This window comes from Anomalospiza imberbis, chromosome 3 (assembly GCF_031753505.1).
Source record: "Anomalospiza imberbis isolate Cuckoo-Finch-1a 21T00152 chromosome 3, ASM3175350v1, whole genome shotgun sequence".
In the NCBI taxonomy this organism is placed as follows: Eukaryota; Metazoa; Chordata; class Aves; order Passeriformes; family Viduidae; genus Anomalospiza; species Anomalospiza imberbis.
Window position 1 is genome coordinate 91,429,853 of NC_089683.1, and position 20,925 is coordinate 91,450,777.

Sequence of the window (20,925 nt, forward strand, 5' to 3'; positions counted from 1 at the left end):
TTTAGTACTGTACTTTAGTTCCTGCTGCAGAGCATTTTCAGGGCACACAGGTGAGTTTCTTTTGGGTGAAACTAAGCTGGAAGATACCTTCTTGGAGAACCCCTAATGTGTCCCAGTGGATATTCAGTAGGTGGCAACAAAATGATGCTGGCCTAGAGTCTGCAAAACACATATTGTGGATACTGGGTCCTTGTTTCTCTTCACAGACCTATATCTCCTGGAGCATTATTTGCTAACATACACTTGGCTGTGGCAGATCAGGTGTTGGGGTTTCTGGATCTTTTGGTGGCAATGAGTTCCCTTCCCCTTCAGTGAAAGGATTTGTATCTTTGCCTGGACATTTAATTTTGTCCACAGAAACGTTGTCTTCTATAACAACAGTATAGTTGCCTGTGTCAGATAACTGATATTTGAGACAGTCAATGTTTGATTTAATGAACCCACATCTTCATGATTTTTTTTTCCCCTTTGCTTTACAGAAAATGGATGTTCCTGTCATGCTCAGACACCTGCGGGAGCAGAGAGTGTTTATGATCCAGACCATAGCCCAGTACAAATTTGTCTACCAAGTGCTCATACAATTCCTGCAAAACTCAAGACTTATTTAATCTTTTCAAACATCCCAGACCCAGCATTGTGGATCTGACTGAACCTTACTGATGAACAAGGGGAACTGCCTTGACAACACTGTGTGCATATATTGCACTTTTTAAAGTTGTCTTGAAAGTAAGGAATGATGGTTCTTTACTAGTCTCCCATGGATTCTTTTATACAAGATATAATTTATTTTTCTTGGAATAACTTTTGAATTACTTTCATAACTCATAAAACTTATAGTGACCTTCAAAGAGAACCACATTTGACATGACTAGTCTGCATTGTAACATATCTGTAAGGAAAGCAATCCTTTGTAAAGGTAGTTTGCTGGCTTTTATTTTGCTACACAGCTTCTGAAACCTACAGTTATTTGGCAGTGAGCCTTTTTCATGTAAGGACATTCTGGACCCCGTGTGTGGCTTCTCTGGTAAAAACAAGACCTGCTAGATGTCAGCTGCAGCTCTGTGTGAGTGGAAGCTGAGGGTGCACAGCACGGAGACCTGAGCTTCTGCACCTGCAGCCGGGCATGTTACAGAGGGCTCAAGCACAGGACATTGTGAGGACAGAGAGTTTTGGGTGCTAAACTGTTCAAATTCCACAAGAATTACGGTTTTAGACTAGTCCTTGAAAAAATCAATATTGTATCTTTTTAAGGAGGCCTTTTTGCTGCTGTGTCCAACCCTTGAAGGGAATCATAAGAAGTAATGTAGTGTGAAGTGCCGTGAGCTACAGCAGGCTGAAGTCAGTGAATGACTCTTTCCAATAACTCTGGTGATGTGAGAGTTTAATAGCGGAGGATTTTCAACCAAATGTATCTGGAAAAAAAGCGAAATCAAGCACCTTGTCATGAATTACACTGAAAGTATTATTGTCTTGAGGCTCACCTTCTGTAAAAAAGAAATCTCATTTAAATTAGGCATCTCCAGTTGCCTTAGTCTTCAGGTGTGAACTATTGTTGGATGGTTAGAGAAGGAATCAGGCTAGAGAGGTGCCTTGGAGGTCTCTGGACTCAGCCACACTCACCCCACTGCTGACTTTAAACTTGGATAGGCTTGTCCAGGGTCACACCCAGTTTCAGAATTCTCAAAGAGTGAAGATTTCACAGCCTCTCAGGGCATGTGATGCAATGCAGTTACTTTGTCATGGTGAAATCACCTTTCTCAGTATCCTTCCCCAGATCCTTTTAATATTTTAATCCTACTATTGCTTTTCTGTTGCATCCCCACCTCCGAACCCTGGTCAATGTACAAAGGCCTAAGCCTACAAGCACTCTTAATTTCAGCACTAAAGGGACTAAAATTAGTGGGGAGCTTAAGCTAATGTTCTGTACCAGAATGTTCCTTGAATGCATTTAAAACTGCACTGTGTTGATTTGGTGCTCTGCAATACAGGCCTAACATAGTGACAAAGTCTCTGGTGAAGACTTGGAACCACCAACAAATGGAGAGGAATTACTTTGCTGTAATACTTTGACCATGTTCTTTTTAAGGATCAGTTGAGCTTTCAGTCAACTTCAGTTTTCCTCTAATTTTTTTCTGCCAGTGCCAACATATCTCTTGTTAAATTAGCAGCAACCATTTAAAGTCTTTTCAGCAGCATCTGCATGATAATTGCAGAGAGATGCTTTATATCTGGGAAAAAAGCCAAGGAATAAACCTTGAAGCAAAGTGTATTAAATTAGTTATCTCGTTATAACTTTTTGAATAATTTCCTAATGATGAATTAAGTTTGAACTCGGAGCTGTCAAGTCCCATTGCTCCACTTGGATGTGAGAAGCAGAAAATCAGGAGGGAAAAGAATCTGTTCCCCTGTCTTATTATTCAGCTGCTCTTGGCTGCAATGTGTATTTCTGCTGCTACATTGAGCACAGGAAAGTTATTGCATAAGAGAGTGTGAAGAGCTGTGTTTGAAAGAAAGAAAATTAAGCAAATGTTTTTTTATGCAAAGATGCATCATAGGTGTCTTAGAAAAACTTTAATTAGAAAAAGGCACTAAAAATCCTTTCCAAATTAAGTCAGTGCCTATTAATGAGCCAAATAAGTGGCCATGTGGTAAGCAGTCATTTCCAATTAACTCCTAATGTGGCTGGTATGGTAGATAGAGGCCAATGTGAGTCACTTTTTCCTTTTCATTGTCAAAGAATGGTAATTTTAAACTTTTCCTTTCATCTGACTTCAATGTATTTTTCCCTGCTAGATTTATCTTGACTAGATCTGTTAATATCATAAGTGAATTGGGCTGGTGCATGTCTTCAGCGGTTCTTTTCCACCTCAGCTTACAAGCAGCCCTCAGCATACTGGTGTTTTATGGTTGAAATGTGGTACAGTTTTGTAAGGGGAAAAAATTAACCTTCTCACTTTGAACCTGTTGTTGTTTTATCAGGCCAAAACTGCTTGGGCAGTATTTCCTAACCTTTAGGGAGTGACAGGAAAATGCATTTTGCATCCAATTTTCTTAGTCATGGCAGAGATGAACACATGGGCCTTAAAGTAACAGTGCTGTTAAGTTTCCGTCCTGCAGACTTTTAAACAGCAGAACCCTTGAGGAGAAAAGGACAGTTTGGAGTTGCTGATTGTTGTGTTGCATGTTTTTTAACATCAAAGCATAATAGTAGTTTGAGACCAGTTTCATCCATTTGGAGTAGAGTCTGGATTAAAAATCTCACAATGATTCATCAATGAACACAATTTTGACACAAGCAGTCTTCTCCCAGGGCACCCACCTTGCAGTCTGGCATGTTCAGCCTACACTCCCTGATGCTTTCCAAGAGAGAAGATGCAGCAGATGAGTAAGTCTGGCTTGGGCATCTCTGGTGTCTGTTTTTCTTTTAGTACACTCTTCATCTGTATTTAACCACCTTTGCCCTTTTAATTTAAACTCTTACCAACTATAGTATTGAGATGCTGGCATCAGCTTTTTGGTTAAAGTTATGGTCTGAGCATTTCATGCTTCCCATTGTTCGAGCAGGGATGGGAGAGATGACAGGTGAGTTGTGACACTGCTCAGTGCTGTGGGGATCCTGTTTCTGTCCTCCATGAGTCACACTGGAGGATGGTGGACATCAGCTGCTCAGGTCCTACTTGTTTCAGGTCCTACAAAGGCTTGTTTTGGCACTTCCTGTCCTTGACTACATGAGGAAAGATGAAGTTTGTTCCCACAAACATTTTCCTGCATAGGCATACAGGGGTCCTAAATGCTCAGCCTTATCAGAAGTTCCCTAAGCTAATTTTAGCTGGCAGAAGACACCTCTCTGAGAGCTTACTCAACCTATTGCCAGCACAGTCCTTGAAGTATATTGAAGTGCATTTCTGTTCTACTTATTTAAATCAGCTGCCTCAGCTACAAATATTATTAAATATTTGCATGATTTCAAAAGGTGGGTTTTTGTAAAAATTACTTTCTTGTAAGCAAACAGAAATGCAAATGCCAAAACATAGACTTACTCATTCTCTTCCAACCTAGTAAGTGCTTCAATAGCACTTGTCATTGCCAGCCAGGAGATTATTTTTTGATCCAATACCTGCTATGTCTGTGTAGTCCACAAGCAACTCTAAAAGAAATGTTGATGGGCAATCTTGTACTTGGATATAGCACAGAAATCTGTAGGGAAAATTCAGCAGAGATAACTGACAATGCTGCATTTCCAACAGCTGACTTCCCACTGGTCTCCTGGGAGGAGATGATGACTGAATTAGCTGTTGTCAGCCTCACTAACAGTTTGTTGTCTGTGTGCTCAAAAAGTGGAATCATCAGGCAGATCTCCGCTGTAGCAGCTCTCATGCAACACTGAGGGAGGTCTGCGTTAAATTTTGCTACTTGTCTTGGTGGATGAAAAAATGCTAGGGTAGCAGCCACTGCAGGTAATAAAGGCCTGCATCACATTGCAGGAGCAAATTCCTGAGCTGGCCATGAGAGGAAGGACTGCATGAAGACAGCCTTTGACCCTTCTACAAAATGAATATAAAGCTGGTGATGTATACTTCAAGGCATATGGAGTTTGGGATAGGTTTTGATGCCAGTAAGAGAAAGGCTGCAAGCCCAGAACCCCAAAAGCAATTGTCCCCAGCTCACTCTTAGCCTTCTAGAGTGGTTTTCTTGTAGGATCTGGTGCTAAGGGAGCTATAGATGCCATCTTAAGTCTTTAGAGAGAAGGACATTATACATGCAGCTGCTTCCAGGGATTTGGGATTTGAGGATGGGAACAGATGGCTGTGGGGCAAAACAAGATGGAGGTATTAACCATAAATAAACTATTGCTAGATTGTGAAACAAAACAGTGCACAGGTCAAAAATAGCAGTGTTTTATATAAATATTTAAAGTAAATAAATTTAGTCAGTGTTTTTGGAGTATCTTAGATTACAGTTCCATTGGTTTCTCTCAGCTGTTTGAGTGGCATTTCTTTGAAGTTTTATTGCCTGTGCTTTCTGTGCACCCTCACCGAGAGTTTCCCACATGCTTTAACAATAGGACTTTGCCTTCAGAGAGTGAACTGGAAATCACTGAAAATAGGAGCTTCCACAGGAGAATTTCAGCATTATATAACAGCAAGGGAAGGACTGCCACTGATTCTCAGTGCTTGGACAGTCAGTTCCAGTTATTTCAGGGGTAGTGTTCCTTGATTAGGCAGGGAGGTGGAAAAGAGGAATGCTTCCCACAAATTGTTTCCATGTCAGGCTGGGGGGCATCCCCTGACTTAGACAGTGGCTGGTAGCTGAGGAAGAAATAGGGATGTGTCTAGAAAAGGGTGCTCAGCCCCACTGGTGCACCTGGCAGCCAGTCCTTTAGGGGCTTCCTGAGGCCAAAGCTGTATCCTGCTTGCTGTGTGTAGTACCTCCTGATGGATCCATCTTCCATGAATCACATTACCTTCTCTTTGGAAGCCATTTATTCCTCTGGCCTTCACAATGTCCTGTGCTGGTGAGTTCCATAACTTATAGATGTAATGTATAAGAACTTCCTTTTTTTGTATGTTAAATAAAAGTATTTTCTTGCTTCTGCTTGGTTGTTAAAAGAAAGCAAATTTCTAGTGCCAGAAACACTGGTAATAGGATATTTATCCTGTTGAGGTTGCTCCATATGGGTAATACATTTTCCTCACTAGTAGAGTACCTTTCTTTGGTTATTTTACAAAGGAAAAGGTTTACACATGCAGATGACTGTAATATTCCCATATGTTATTGTGTGGAATGTGGTAAATGAGATAATATGTTTAAGTTTTATGTCACTGGATTTTACTGTCCTGTTTTACTTCAGTATTGTGATGCCTCTGGTTTTATTTGTTCTGTAATTCTGTACCTAACAATTTAGCACAAAACAGTGATCTGAATCTCACCACCTCACTGTAAGTACACATTTTGTAGAAAAATGAGACATCAGTTATGTGCCCTTCCTGCCCCCAATCCCTCCTGTTAGGGCTGAATGGCAGAATTATTCTATGCTGTTGAAAGCCTTTAAAAAAAAAATCTATGCATGCTATTTTATATTCTAATGTATTATTCATATCAGTACATAAGCTTATGCTTGTCAGTTTTATCTTGTGTATAGAACTGATTACTTTTGACAGTATTTTTGCACTGTTTCTTTTCTTTCTCTTTTTATAATAAAAAGTTCTATCAGCATTAATTGGCTGCAATAATTTTTTTACCCCTTTCACTGCCTTTGTGTAAATAGTTTCTTATATGCTTTTGCAAATGTGAGAATGTCTTCAGTCACTAAGGTTTGCTTGGTAAGGCTGTCCCTCATATTCACAGTATACAATAAACCGTTTTTTTCAAGGAAAACAATGTTTGTGTTCTTTTCTGTATCAGTTTAAGGGTTTTGTATTTACACCTACACCGCTTGAGTTGGTTTCCCATGTTAAACTGATAGGTACAGCCAGGGCCACAGTGAGCTTTGAATAACCACCTGTAAATAGTAATACAAGTTTCACAGGGGCAAGGCTCCCACTGGTGTCTCATGTTCAGCTAATCCAATTCTTTGGTGTTGAAGTGTGGTGTGGGCTCTGGACAGACTTGCTGAAGTAAAGGTATTATTTCCCAGGACAAGAGTTTTTTTGACAAGACAAAATTAGGATAAAAATAGTCAGCTAGTGCCCTCTTCCTAGGCTTGGCTGTAGTTAAATGGCCTTGGCTTTCTGGAATTGTAGATCTGGTGCAGTTTTATGTACTCCAGCAACTACTGCTGGCTGGAGAGCAATGAAAGATTTCATCAAAATGAGCTGACAAACCCTTGTTCTAGCAGTTTTATTTTCAGAGCAGTGCTTACAAGAAAGAAAATACAATGAAGTTCTTAAGGGTGATGTGTTCTTTCTTATCATACTTTATAAACTGTGAAAACAGTAAAAAGGCAGGTAATTTTATTGTGTACTATATTTCAATTTTGATGCTAAAAGTTTATAGCTACACTCTTTTTCCCCCCCCATCCTTTAAAGCACACTCTTGCCATTGATCTAAATGGAGGGGAAAACATCCTCTTGTTTTGTAGATGGATAGAGAAAGCTAAGTCCTGGACTTTTTCCTCAGAAAGTGTTCCTGTCCCTCTCTTAAAAATAATTGCTGACATATTATTTACAATAGTTGTAATCCACTGGAGGTGAAGGTATGGCTGTAAGAAAATATGAGCTCTCCTCTGCAATAACTCACTTTAACTTGTAAAGGAGTCTCAAAAGCCAGAAGTTGCATAGTTCATGTCTTGTGCGAGCCTTTAAGCGCCAACATAGGTGTCAGTATTTTCTGTAGAAGACAAATTGAGCTCTAGCTCTTTGCTATGATGAATCCTCATCTGCCAGGAGCAGTGATGGACCTGCATATTAACTGGTTCAGGGAACATTGGTGGCATTGCTGTAAAATGTACATAATTCATCACCCTATTTCCCCTCTTTCTCAGTTAAGCCACTGCAAATAAAAATGATGCAAGAAAAAAAGGAAATATGCATCAAACCACAACAGAAAAAGCAGGGATTTTGCTAATTCTTCAGATTAAGCAAAACTATTTGGGCAAAAGTACATATCACAAAACTATTGCACCCAATAAAGTATACAAGTGGAATCAAGAGGGGCTAAGACCACTTTATTTACTTAACACAAATAAGATCCACACCAACACCCCTAAAGAAAAAAATGACCATTTCTGCACATGAGCCATCAAAAGGCATAACCTTTAAGAAACCACAGATGCTTCTTTAAAAAAAAAAAAAGGCAATTGTAGCCTACATGTGTTTGTCTTTCCAATTATAGGACAGAACTGTGTTCGTACTCTACCGCTTTTCAAAGCGCTCCTGAAGGTTTCCATAACAAGGCTTTTTAAATAAAGGTTTGAAGGATTGCATAGATTCAAAGGCTCAGTGGTCCTCTAATTCCTTTTTGATCTCTGAAATGTATGGATGATCTTTCCCATGTGCTACTTCCATGATAGCAATTGCCTATGAAAAGAAAAAAAAAATATTCACACAATTGATTCATATATAACACCAGGCTATAAATACTCTCTTTAGAGGTTTGAAGCAGTCTGACACCTCTAGCTACTTTTTGTCCCCTTGTAGTCATAAACCCAGTAGGAAATAAAATGAAATTCAAAACTAAGTAATAAAGGTTTTATATTCAGAGAATACATCTTTGATCTTAAAGGAGCCCAAAGCACCTTTCAAAATTATATTCCTGACAAAACTACTTTGAATGCAACCAGCTCCAGGATAGAACACTGCAAGTGTGGTGGGTAATATTCCAGCAGAGGACTTAGCCAGTATCAGAGTGAGCTCTGCTCCTACCAATTTATCCTTCAGCTGTCACAGACATGCAGGCCTAGTGCAGGACTAATGCTGAGGCATTTCAAACTTGAGTCTCTAAACACTCTGCTCCTTTCAGGGGCTGCCAATGCTTTAGGAAGGAAGCAACTTCTTAGGCAAAAGTGAAATCCCATAAGATTCGGAGAGACGCTGCTGTGCCCATCTCCCAGTGTTTTGCCTGCTCCAGGCCCAGGAGGGGATGTTGCAGGCAACCAAATCCCTGACTGGTACCTTTCCTGCCCTGGAGTGTGTGCTGGGGCATGATTTTCACTTGAGAAAAGATGTGATAAAAGGCAACACTAGACAGAACTGAGAAAAAAGTTCAGTGTAAGTCTGAGAATGGTTAAAAACCAACAGACAAAGCAAGGAATTGCAGTATCCTGGCCCTCTGAGCATTTGGTCATTTCATCCTTGGGAAAATTTATGCTCTTGTATTTGTTAAATCAGTACAAATTTGTTAAGTCAGTACAAAAAGTCAGTACAAACCAAAAGCAAGGGCTTTTGGTTCCACCTCAGCAGTGAGAAATGACTCCACCCCTCCTCCTGCCCAAAAAAGAAAGGAGGACCTTTTGGATGAGCTGCTCACAAACTGACAGGGAACAATGGGTTTGCTTTTCCACTAAATCCCAAACATCAGAGGCTGGGATAACTTTGGGCAGTTCCTGTAGACAGCTTTTGGAAGTGAGTCATCAGAAAATGTTTGTGTTAGGAAACTAACTATGCCAACAAATTTACCTCACAGCTCCCTACCCCCCATCCCATGCTCCTACTGGCACAATTCCCATTTCTACTCAAGGGTTTAACACCACAGTGAAGGAAAACCTATGCCAATTTTAAACCAGGTAACAGTTAAATTTTAGAGCATATATTCTTCTAGCATCTTTCACCATGGTTGGATGGTGCTGGCTAAAACTTGCCAGCATCTAAAAAGCAAGAAGAAATAAATACATTCCACACTGAGTCATTATATGCAACAATAATCATTGATGCTTAAGAAACTAAAATAAATTTCTGTCCAACAACAATAGGGGAAAATAGTCAAGAAACATAGTATAGACTAATAAAAAATAGCAGAATAAAAAACTAAAGAATAAGGCACAGACTAATAAAAAGGGGTGAAGAAAAACATAAAACCAAAATGCTGTATTTGCCAATTTCAGCATTACCAGATGCATTGAATTCCCTTCAGCTATGTAAAAATCGATTGGTTCCAGAACAAATAACATCAAAAGCATGCCTAGTTTAAGTTGGATATAGAAATCACAGACTTCAATGAAATACTATGTGCCTTTTATAAGAGCCAAGCATTTTTCCTGTCCTTACCCAGCAAATGAGGGGAAGACAGGGTTCTGCTTCATTTACATTAGTGCAGCTCTAGCTCAGTGAAGAGCTCAGAGCAAATGTTTAAGCATAATTCTCACTCCAGCTGCTGCAGTATGAGCCCACTGTGAAAAGGCACCCAAGAGCAGACCTATCTTCCATCTCTAGAAAAACCAAATCTGAGCCAAAAATCCCATGACCAAATATATTAACACGGTGTATTTCCTACCACACCAGGCTCACTGACAGAGAAGCACACAGTATTTCAACGACCCCACAGCTGAACTGGTGTTATTAATGGAGGAACCAGGCAATAAATACCCTCTTCAGGGCTTTAACTCCAGCCGTCCTGTTCTTCAGTGCCATGTACAGTCTCCCTAATTTCAGCCACATGGAGGCAACATTCAGCGAGTAGGAGGGATAATGTTTACTACAAGAGAGAAAGAAATTCAGCTTCATCAACTTTGGCAGTTTCATAGCATTTTCCCAGTTCTGTCTCCCTCTCATGGGGCAAGAAGCTGCCTCTCGGTGCCCCTGCCCATTCAGCGCTCATCCCCTCTGCCATGACTGCCAAGAGCCCGTGCCAATTGTGTCTGGGATGGGAATTGGACTGAAACTACCATATGCCTCTGAACAGCTGTCAGATGGCAATGACTTTCTGCCACTAGTTTTAATCTAGCCAGCTACAGAGAGAGCCTGCATTGTTATGAATTTTTGGAGCCACCCTGCACCCGCAGCAGTAGCTCTGTGTGTTCCACAATGGTTGGTGGGCTGGAAAGCGAGGGGCCCTCCGCAGAGCGCAGGGCACACATGGCAGTCTGTGCTCGCACACACTGAGCAGGCACAGCCCGCCTCGGCAGAGCTGACCTGGAATGCCAGGCTCAGAGCCAGAGGAGCTGGGCAAGTCCCAGGGAAGATAAATAGTACTGAGCCCCCAGGGGGGAAATGTTGGCTCCTTCTTTGTATCACTGCTCTCTGCCAAGTGATCTGTGACTTTATGTTGGCATCTGTTCCAAAGGGAGAGCTTTTCTTGCGCTCCCCCCAGCTGGCAAGAAAGTCACGTCTCAAGACGAGGATCTGTTTGAGAGATTCACGGCAGGACCAGACACAGCCAGTGTAACTGGCTGGCTCTCACCAACGGGCTCACTACTGCAGAAGCAGAGAATTTGATCAGAAACAGTATTCATATCTCCTGCAGAGGCTGTGTGCTTGCCCTACGCAGGGCTTCAGCCTGGGCATTGTCCCACGCCTCCAGCTCTAGGGCAGCGGGATCAGGGACATGGGGCACCCAGAGCTCTGAGCGCAGGCTCTGAGCTCGGCTCCAGCTCCCTCTGCTGCTCGGCCCCAGCCCTGGGACACGGCTCTGCTCTCCTGTAGCAGTGCCAACTGTGCTGCAGCAGAGAGAGAGGACTGGGAGACGGCGGGAGGCTGACAGCAACACAGGCTTTGCCTCCATTACCTTGTACAAAACTGGCTGCAGATGAAGTTTGAAGACCTTCTTTAGTAAAAAATGATGATATTTTATAAACCAGCATTTATCCAGCTAAGCAGAATTAATCATGGCACTCAAGGTGGTACAAAATTATTTTGAGAACCCAAAGCAAGGATTTCAAAGTCAGTCCTGCTATATATTACATACCACATTCTTACAGTAACAAACACTGTCCTGGCATTTAAATATTCCTTTTAGAGTAGTGGTATAATGAGTAGAATGTTTATACAATATATACTGAGAAAAGTGATCTCTGCACAATCTTGTCTTAATTGTTCAGATTATTAATTAGAGCATTAAAAAAAATAGTCTGTCATATTTACCTGTAGGGTCTGATAATTTTTTGCCCATAACACAGCGCACCTTCCCAGTCCTGCACGTAGAGACAGACACCCATGGCCTGATACATCATATGTAACATATAAACATTACTGTCTTCAAACACTGCACCCATCTTGTCCAGGCTGAGTTCACAGATCTCCAGTAATTCACTAGGGGGTAGGAAGAAGTCAAGGAACGCAATAACTCAATGGCCTCTCATTATACAATTACCTGATAATGCCTTCAGCTACAAAGAGGACAGAGATAAGTTTAATTTCTACTGGTCATAGTATTTCTCCTGCATGTACTTCTGAAGTCCAGCAGGCAAGATTTTTAGGTCACACACCAGTGGAGTCAGGGTAAGACAAAGGATATATTTGTAGTGTTTGGCTCGCCTGAATTCCTCAATCACGTTCCTGGCATATTTGATCATGTCCTTTACTGTCTCTGCTGACGGAGGATCATTCAGCTTGCAGATTTCCAGTTTCTCTTTATCCTGAAGGAAACACAATGGACCTTACAAAGGCAGGTTCCAAGCCCTACAAATAAAAGTGCACCTGCTATATAAAATGTCTCTAATAAAAAAGACACAGATGTGAACTTAAGCTCTTCAAAGAATGAAAAAACAAAGGTAGAATGTACACCTGCAATTTTTCTCTAAAGCCTTGGCTAGAAATCCTAGGATGCCCTGGCCTTCCAGTTCATCTGCCATTCTCTACTTCCACTAAGTCTCTTTCTTTTGAAAGATTAAAGGGCTTTTCGATTTTGTGTTGCAAGTGGTTTTACATAAGAAAGTTCACTGCTTCCAAAAAATTAGGGTTTAAAACAAATTGAGGCTTAGTTTTAAAGCTATACCTGCTCAAGTACCTCAGGTTGACTACCAAATGATACCTCTGTGGAAAATGACATGATCTTAAATACAAAAAAGGATCCTTCAGATCTGTAGACAAAACCACATTTCCATATATTTTGATATTTCTGCTGGACAGCTCCACTTTCTCTTATCTCTCTATCTAACATACTATTTCATGAGGAGCCAGCTACAATCTTGAGACAATTTTTTGCTGTTTAAGCTTCACATTGTTGCAAGTTTTTTTTTCTTTTATTATTTAATCTGCCAGCTGAGAGAGCTACAGGGACTCTCCAAAACTGAAGGAGGCTGAGTGACAGGTGGCTCCCAGAGTAGCACATTGTTGAAAATCACAGATGAAATTCTGGCTTCATTAAACTCAGTGGCAAAATTATCAAGGTAACTGTGGGGAAGAACACAAATGATATGGTATCAACAGAAGGGCCTCAAGCAACAATACTGGGTACTATCTGGAAAAAAAAAAATCCCAAAAAATGACATCATTTAGGGGAAGGAAATGGTTGTCTGGTCACTTTGGGAAGCCTGGTGAAAATGGGAGGAAAAATTATCTGGAACTTAAGTATTAGACTATGCCAGACACACTGATCTTGTCTGGAATGACAGATAAGCTATACAGAGCTCAATTCTTGTAGGACCTCCAGTGAAAGAGGTCCAAATGGTTGCACAGGCACAGCTGTCTCAGTATCTGTTGGGTTTGGGTACCTTTCCCTCCAAGAAGTGCTTTTCTTTAAAACACCTAAGACCTTGTTGTCAGGAACATTGTCTGGATCTTCCTTTGTCCTTTGAGGGGCACCAGCTCACGTTTAATGAATGTAACTCTGGCCTGCACATCACAAGGGGCTGTGACCCAGGACCACCTGAGCAGACCAGTATGAAGCTATTGTAGAAAAGATCATTCCTCAGATTCTGCTGTGTCTCCAAACCATTCAGACATGTCATACAATGACCACAAGAATTGATTGAAATGTCCCACCAAGGAAATGCAGCAGCACTCTATCCCAGAAATACCCCAAGCAAGATTTACTTGCTAGGAGTTGGCAGAAAGGATGAAATAAATAAAAAAAAAAAAAAAAAGAAAAGAAAAAAGTTCTGAGCTAAATTCATTTGCCCAAGTAGCTTAGACACAGTATAATTATCTACTTTTAACAATGTTTTCATCTTTGCTTTGTAGCTCAGCTTTAAATAGGCCTCTGCCAGGAAATGTCCTGGTGTGTTATGATTACAGTGGAAAGAATGAGTATCAGAAAGCATTCTGGACAGAAAGACAGAAAAACACAACCACCTCCCCCCATCCCCATTACCCTACTTTCCAAAATGTAATTAAGCCAGAGAGGATATTACATCTAAGGACATGGGTAGGTGCCCTGACAGTCAGAAGTACATTTCACACAAACTCTGTTACCTTTTCTTTTGTAGTGCACTCCCTGCAATCACAACTAAAGAAATAGGAATCTCTTAATCGGTCATTTCTGTCTTCTGTGGGATACAGTAGGTCAATATAGCTGCTAAAAATCTACATGGTGAAAGAAAAATAAACAACAGTTAGCGAGAAACAGCATCACTAAACATATTTATTATACTTGTTCTGATATATGTAGTATGACAATGACATATTCATACAGCTCATGGACCCCTGCAGCCACATCACCTGCCTGCTGCCTTGCATTCCAAGCCCCTTGGCAGCATCAGAAGTTGTCACTTTTGAGTGCAACCTGACAGAGAAATGTTCCTTTCCTATTTGTTAAGGAATTTCTCTCAAATATTACCGTGGCTTGCACCCAGGACAGCAAGATTCAGGTGTGGATAAGGAAACTATCACGGCATAAATCTCAGGCTCCTGTCAGACTACAAAGAAATGCTTCCTTTTCAGAAGTAAAATAATTATTTCAGGTATCTAGCCTAGGATATATTACAGCAGCCTGGTTTTTTGGAGGCTGGAATCTCAAATTTTTCTTTCTGAAAACCTACAAAAATTGGGGCAACAGCAGTCACTAGTAGCTTTAGAAACTTAGGACAAGAACTTTAGATCTCTGAAAAGAATAGAGGCCCAGTGCTCCAGTTCAAGGAGAATGAATATCAGATTTACTTCAGCAGCAATATTTTAAAGGAAAGAAAACCTGCTTTTGAACATTTTAAAGGCCCTTCATATACACTATTCTTAAGTTTTCCTCTATTTCAATGGTCTTCAAAAAAGAACCCCTGCAATTAGCTTTAATGCTGTGCTTTTAAAACGAGATCTCTCCCAAGAAACACATCCTATGCACAGTGCAGTTGATCATTCCACAGACCAAGGAACAGCTTTAGCTCTGTTTCCGCATTTACAGTTATTTGAAATGCTTTGCTTAGCCTTTAAAGTTTCTCTTTTCTTCAAATGTAAAATTACATTTAATTTCATACAGTGCACCTTCTTCTTAAGTGTGAGCGTGTCATCTCACACTTTCCCTCATATTTTCAAAGCATGTGGAATGCATGAACCACATCTACAGCTAAAAAAAAAAAAAAAAAAAAAAACCTTCAAAATGTTGCCCTGCAATGGCTACACGAAGCCTGAAGATGGAGACACAGGCTGGGAGACTGCACAGCGACCACACACAGCCACAGCTCACGTTTAGAACATTCTGAAGTGTCAGAAAAGCAAATGTGCAAAACCTGTGAGGTCCTGGAAAGCTGATGCAACTTCTAGGGCAGAATTCAATTCAACCTGATGTCGAGCAAGGTAAATACTCCACATCTCTACCTCTAATGATACACCTTCCCCCAAAATGCTGAAAATGTCTGAGATTCCACAACAAAATTCTGAAGCCAGAAGCAGAATCAGACCTGTTGGTTACCACAATGCATTTGCAGTGAGTGCCAACATCACAGACAAAAAACATCACTGGCAAATGGTATGAAAAGAAGTTGCTCACCCGAGTCATTCACCCTTGGCTAAAGTAACTTTGTTCACAAGGGGGATCAGGTACAATCCACAAAAATAACCTCTCTAACTTTCTTCCAGGATGCTATTACACACCTCAGAAGACGTTATCCAAAGATGTTATCCAAAAAATCAAATCTGAGCTTATCAGCATTAACTTTGCCCATTAAATTAACATTTACAAATGAGCCATTGAAATTCTGCACAAACTCCATCCCCAGAGAGGATGTTCTGTATCTTCATTCCCTACAGGTATTTGAACATCCTCCCCAGCTCTATTTAACATCTCTTTTCTGCTTGTTTGTTTTTTTTTTTTTTAAGTAAAATACAGCTCTACTGTTTAAAACTCCCTGCCAAATTCATTATTTGACTGAGAAAGTTTCAAAGTAAACCCAGAGCCTTACTCAATTTCACAGATTTTTATTCCTCTCTGTTCAGTTTCACTCCACCTAAAACCACACATTTGTTCTTCTGTGATTTCCCAGCAAATGCCACTAAGGTGATATGACCAAGTCCCATGTTTTGTGGATGCTCTGTCCAAACAGAAGTCAGAGGATTTATCTGTATCCATTTACCTTGTTTATTCTGGCTTCGATTTCAACACATTACTATTATACTGGGAACTATTATAGCTGTAATAATTTGCTTTGATCTTGGAATTTCAAAGCACCAGCCAAACATCAGTAAACTCAGCCTCATTTTACAGATGGGTAAACTGAGAGAGAGGCTGGCAGATACACAGTGACTGCTGCAGGTGCCCTTCCCATGTTTTAGCAAAAAACAGGGTACTGCCTCCAAAAATCCTTCAGTCCTCCTGAGCCACCCTAATTTTTCCAAAGCACAATCTTGCATTTCTCTGAGGAACAAGAGATCCTTCCTTCCTGTTATTAAATTGCCTAATCTAATTGAAATGATCCCTGAGAAGTAGAATAAATCCTGTCAGGCTGCACGAGAACAGAGCACATTCAAACACTGCATTTACCTCCTCTCCAGGCTCAATCTCTCTAACAGCTCTGACTTCAGCCAAGGTTCCCTTGTAAGTCACAATCACATTTGGGCAACAGCTATGGTTCATCAATGCAACACTGTAAAAGTAGAAAAGTAAATGTTTTCCCCAACCACCACCACAAGCAACACGCAAAAAGTTAAGCACCACTTCACAAAATCAATAAGTCTGAAAGATTGAGTCAGTCTGTCTCTCTAAGCTGTTTTTATTCTGAGGCTTAACATGAAGGTAACCTTGGGAAAATCTGTTGTACTGTTATTTATTCTAATGATATGGAGAATGGCTGTGCTAATGAATCATTACAATTTTTAAATCCTATTATTGCAGAACTAGGCAAATTATTATTTTCCCCTTCTTACAGTGCTACAGGATAGCTGACAGGTATGTTCATACAGCTTTACTATCAACATGATAGACAGACTATTTTCCTCAGAGGAGAAAGAAAAATATGTTTAACCTAAAAGGAAACAAGTAAATACAGGAAAACAAAAGTCTTCACTGCATTGCAAGTTGAAATGGGTGTTAAAATTTTAGCTGGCTTCTATTCAAATGAGGGAGATCTTTGTCTGTTATACAACCACATGACTTGGACAAAAACCTGGATGGATCAAGTAAACCCCTTATTACCAAGCTTGCAGAATGTGCAGTTCATTGCTTATCTGAGATAAAATTTGTAATTTTAATTATTTCTCTTCCAATCTAGCAAAATAACAACTGTGTCTTCAGTATTTTTAGCTCACAGGCATAACTGCTAAGTAGGAAAGATCTGACTCTTGTACCCTGAGCATTTACAAAGTGGTGGTGCTGGACATTTTTCCAGAACATCCTGGTTTAATACTCTCCTCTTCCCACAATAACTCTGATCCTGGGCATTTCAAGACATTAATTTTCAATCTGTATCAGACAGACCTGCCTGAAGAAGAAGAATAATCTGTGAAGCAAGGACTAGGTACTACTGCTTGTCTGCAGCACTTGGCAAAATCACATCCAGCTTTGAGTGGGCATCCGTAAGTTTCAGGTTACCTTGACACAGATAAGCTATGAGTAATCCAAGCCTCACCAGGAAGTCAAACTAAGCCTCAGTGCTAATACCTTCATACAGGCTGTGCAAAGATCAGGGGCAGAAAATACCCTCCTCTGCTACAATATTAAATGGGAAGGACAGATTTAAAAATGCAAGAAATGTTTCTTGGCCCTAAAGAAAGCTGCAGGCCCCCATTCATGAACTGCAGTTAACACTTAACATCTGCAGTTTATTTGTAAAGCTAAGAAGCTTGTACATATTTTTTTTTCCACTGTCATGGCAAGGAGGCTCAAAGAAGCTATGAAAGGGATTTACTATTTGCCAAGGAACAAAGGTAGAAGGGACATTGTTCAGAGAACACTAGGGGAAGGATTATACCCAGCCAAAACAGGAAGCTGTGAAAAGAGCAAGTCACCTGCAATCCTTTTCATTTGGTTTGATCATTACTTGATGTCTCCATCCAGAACCTGCTACCCAAGTAAGTGTTTTTTACCAACCTGAATATAGTTCACAATCTAAGTTTCAAAACAACTTACATGCACAATTTTACCAAAATTAATGGATTTTTAAGAAAAACTGCTGCAAATAATTTGCCACATTTTATTTGCCAATTAAAGATATTTAAAACAAGAAAAATCAATTATTTTGATAGATATCTACTTCCTCTATTTGTTTTTAAATAAGTTAATCTTATCTTTTTAAATATTAAAATCAACCCACTCAGGAAATATGGCTGATCCCAAATGAGAGAGTTCTTCATCTTCAATTGTGAAGCCATTACAGTTAACCTAAGAAAAAGAGAAAGGTGCTGGATGAGATTCTGGTCAGCTGAGTACTCTCCATGTATTCACATTTTACTTTCTCATACATCAAACACAATTGCAGAAATTTGCTTACAATTTTTCATCCACCTCTTCAGGACTCACAGGAGCTCCATGACATCTCGACAAGTGAAGTGAGGACAAAGTCCCACTCCAAAGGAATGCACAGGACACATCTAGTGAATTGCTCCTTGGAGGGCCAACCAAGAGAAGCAGAGCTCAAAAACAGCACACAAAACCTCGCCCCAACACAGGGCAAGGAGATTTCATTGGGCCATAACAAGGAAAGGGCCAAAGCAGAACTACACATGCAAGGAGCAATGTAGGAAAGAAGGGCAGCAAGCTCAGCCAGGCTGGGGCAGTGCAGAGCCTTGATGGATCATATGTCACAGAGACCTGCCACAATGGCACATGTCATCAAAGACTGCACATATCAGCTACAGCTAAAGTACATGTGAAAACAATAAAGGCACGGAGAAAGACTTGAACCTCATAAAGACATAGAAAAGGAGGGGACAGAAAAAGGACAGAGTATGAGAGGAAGTGTATTCCTAATTTAAATAGACACAGGATCAAAAGAACTTGTTCACAAAACTCTCTTACAGAATAGATTCAAGCAGGTTTTAAAACCTTCACACTTTTGTTCTCATCCAAGTCAAAGGAATCTTACAGAAGTTTCAGCTTTTTTCATGTGGTTTGTATGACTTTAAGTGGCCAAAATGCACCTCAGTCAAGTACTTTATTCCACTTCCACTTCAAATCCCACACATACCGACACAAAGAGAACCTCTCCACATTCACCAATATGTCCCTACAAACATGAAAAAAGCACCAGTAACACACTAAACCAACTACTCACTGAAACAACATGGCAAAGTACAGTTAAAGCTAGAAAGGGCACAGGAACAGTCAATCAAGTATAGTGCTGCATTTGTTTTGGAAAGGGTAAGAGCTGACAACAAATACTACCAACAGTAATCACAGAACCATTGAATGGTTTGGGTTGGAAGGGACTGTAAAGATCAAGTTCCAATCTTTTCCTTTTCTCTAATCCTCAGAGGCAGGGACACCTTCCAGTAGACCAGGTTGCTCACCAAGCAAAGTGATATGCCCCACAAGCTGGAATGCAGCCTGGACTGGCTTTTAGAAATACACAAATACCCAAAGCCACTCCTTAGGTATGAACTGTTCAGGGTGAATTCACAATTAAGGCAAGTATCCTGATTCTTCAGGATACTTTCATCAGTATCTCTGCTATCTTTGCTTGATTTTTATCCTGTTATTTTTAGCAATATAGCACCCAAAGGTTCCCAGTCTCTCAAGATGGGCATGCTAGTGCACTGGCCAATGTAAGAACATACCTGAACCAAAACCAAAATATAATTGCTGAACGCAAAAACAATAGAAGGGAAAGATAATATCAACAGCAAGTAAGAACATAAGGCTACAAAAGGCTGACAAAGAACAGCTTGATGATTCTGAATCACAGGGAAATATTTCAAAATATGTAGTGAGTTATCATCAACTGCCCTCCACTAAGCCAGAGACAACACACTTCATGGAAGTGTCATATTAGAAATGACACAAGAGGAGGGATTAGAAGGGATGAGATATCACTGGTTTCACCAGATGAATGCATGACTAAAAAAAGGCAAAGTGGAGAGAGTGAAGAGACAACAGCAGTACAACTGGAGTTCAAGGTTGTTCCCAATGGTGGAAAAGAGAATGTGCAAAGGGAGGTACAAAATGCAAAGTCTTCAAGGAAAGGGTGAGATGCTGGAACTTGAGGCAAGTGAGAAACTGAAAAGTATGACAAGATGAGGCTGAGGAAGAAAAGCTCCAGCCTCAAGAGTTATATTCCATGGGGACACAAGAGAGTAGAATGATGCCAACAGCTGGAGAGGACAGCAATGAAAGGCAAGGACTTTGGACAAAAGAGCCCTATTCCACTCAAAAGGACCACTTACACTTTAGCTGTGTAAGGAAGAGCATCAGGCAAAGTTCACTAAAAGCCTGAGTCAGAGGTATCCAAGTCCCAGTGACTGCCCTGAACCACAGGGAGAAACAATGGGGAATGGTGAAGCAACAGACCACATGAGGTCAGAGTAAGTGTTGAAGGAAAACAAAGAAGTAGCAGCATATCCATACTACTGGTTCTAGGTCAAGTTAACTAATTATTAGGAAATATGTTTGCACAGCTCAGATACAAGCATATCTCCTGTTCTTCTGGAAATATTTATCCTGGGACAAACACCTCAGAAGGTTACATCCTGTAAAACACTTCTGAGAAGCATTCAGATGGCTTCTGGAGATTTTAGTTCAAAAAATTCTAATGTCCACAGTGGCAGAGAGTTACCTGATGATCAGTATGAGCTTAAGGTAACACCTATGGGTGACATCCATAGAGAAGATTGTATGTAATATGTGATCTGGGAGTCAGCAGCTCAGAGAAGTCAGTTAAAGTACCACAATCTGGTGGAGCTGCTCTTAAGACAGGACATGAAACAAAAGTTATTATAGCCAAAATAATGAAATCTTTGGGGAATTCTGGCTACATTGTAACAAAAATATTCAAAAATAGCACAAGAAACGGGTTGTACTAACATCTTCAAAGTATCCCTCTTACAAATATAAATTTTAAAGTTTTCAAAAGAGAAAAAAACCCCTCACCATTGAAAGGAAATGTGCAATTAGAAACAACACAAGGGATGATAAGAAGATACTAAACGTCCTAAAGAATCATTCCCCTACAGAATAAGAGTACCTCTGTAG

At 40.4% G+C, this 20,925-nt stretch overlaps 2 protein-coding genes across 4 annotated transcripts in view; one reads left to right on the plus strand and one right to left on the minus strand.

Moving 5' to 3' along the window:
- Positions 1 to 6,216, plus strand: part of PTPN14 (protein tyrosine phosphatase non-receptor type 14) — a 111,093-nt gene extending 104,877 nt beyond the window's left edge. For both annotated transcript variants that reach the window (XM_068185697.1, XM_068185698.1), the window contains exon 19: positions 480 to 6,216. In XM_068185697.1, the coding sequence (XP_068041798.1) occupies positions 480 to 608 (129 nt within the window). In that variant the 3' untranslated portion in view covers positions 609 to 6,216. The remainder of the gene's footprint in view (positions 1 to 479) is intronic.
- Positions 6,217 to 7,645: 1,429 nt separating this feature from the next.
- The window catches only part of SMYD2 (SET and MYND domain containing 2), a 28,236-nt gene continuing 14,956 nt past the window's right edge, over positions 7,646 to 20,925 (minus strand). For both annotated transcript variants that reach the window (XM_068185699.1, XM_068185700.1), the window contains 7 exons: positions 18,053 to 18,120; positions 16,285 to 16,387; positions 13,788 to 13,898; positions 11,890 to 12,010; positions 11,517 to 11,691; positions 10,023 to 10,131; positions 7,646 to 8,018 (listed from right to left, as the gene is read on the minus strand). In XM_068185699.1, the coding sequence (XP_068041800.1) occupies positions 7,938 to 8,018; positions 10,023 to 10,131; positions 11,517 to 11,691; positions 11,890 to 12,010; positions 13,788 to 13,898; positions 16,285 to 16,387; positions 18,053 to 18,120 (768 nt within the window). In that variant the 3' untranslated portion in view covers positions 7,646 to 7,937. The remainder of the gene's footprint in view (positions 8,019 to 10,022; positions 10,132 to 11,516; positions 11,692 to 11,889; positions 12,011 to 13,787; positions 13,899 to 16,284; positions 16,388 to 18,052; positions 18,121 to 20,925) is intronic.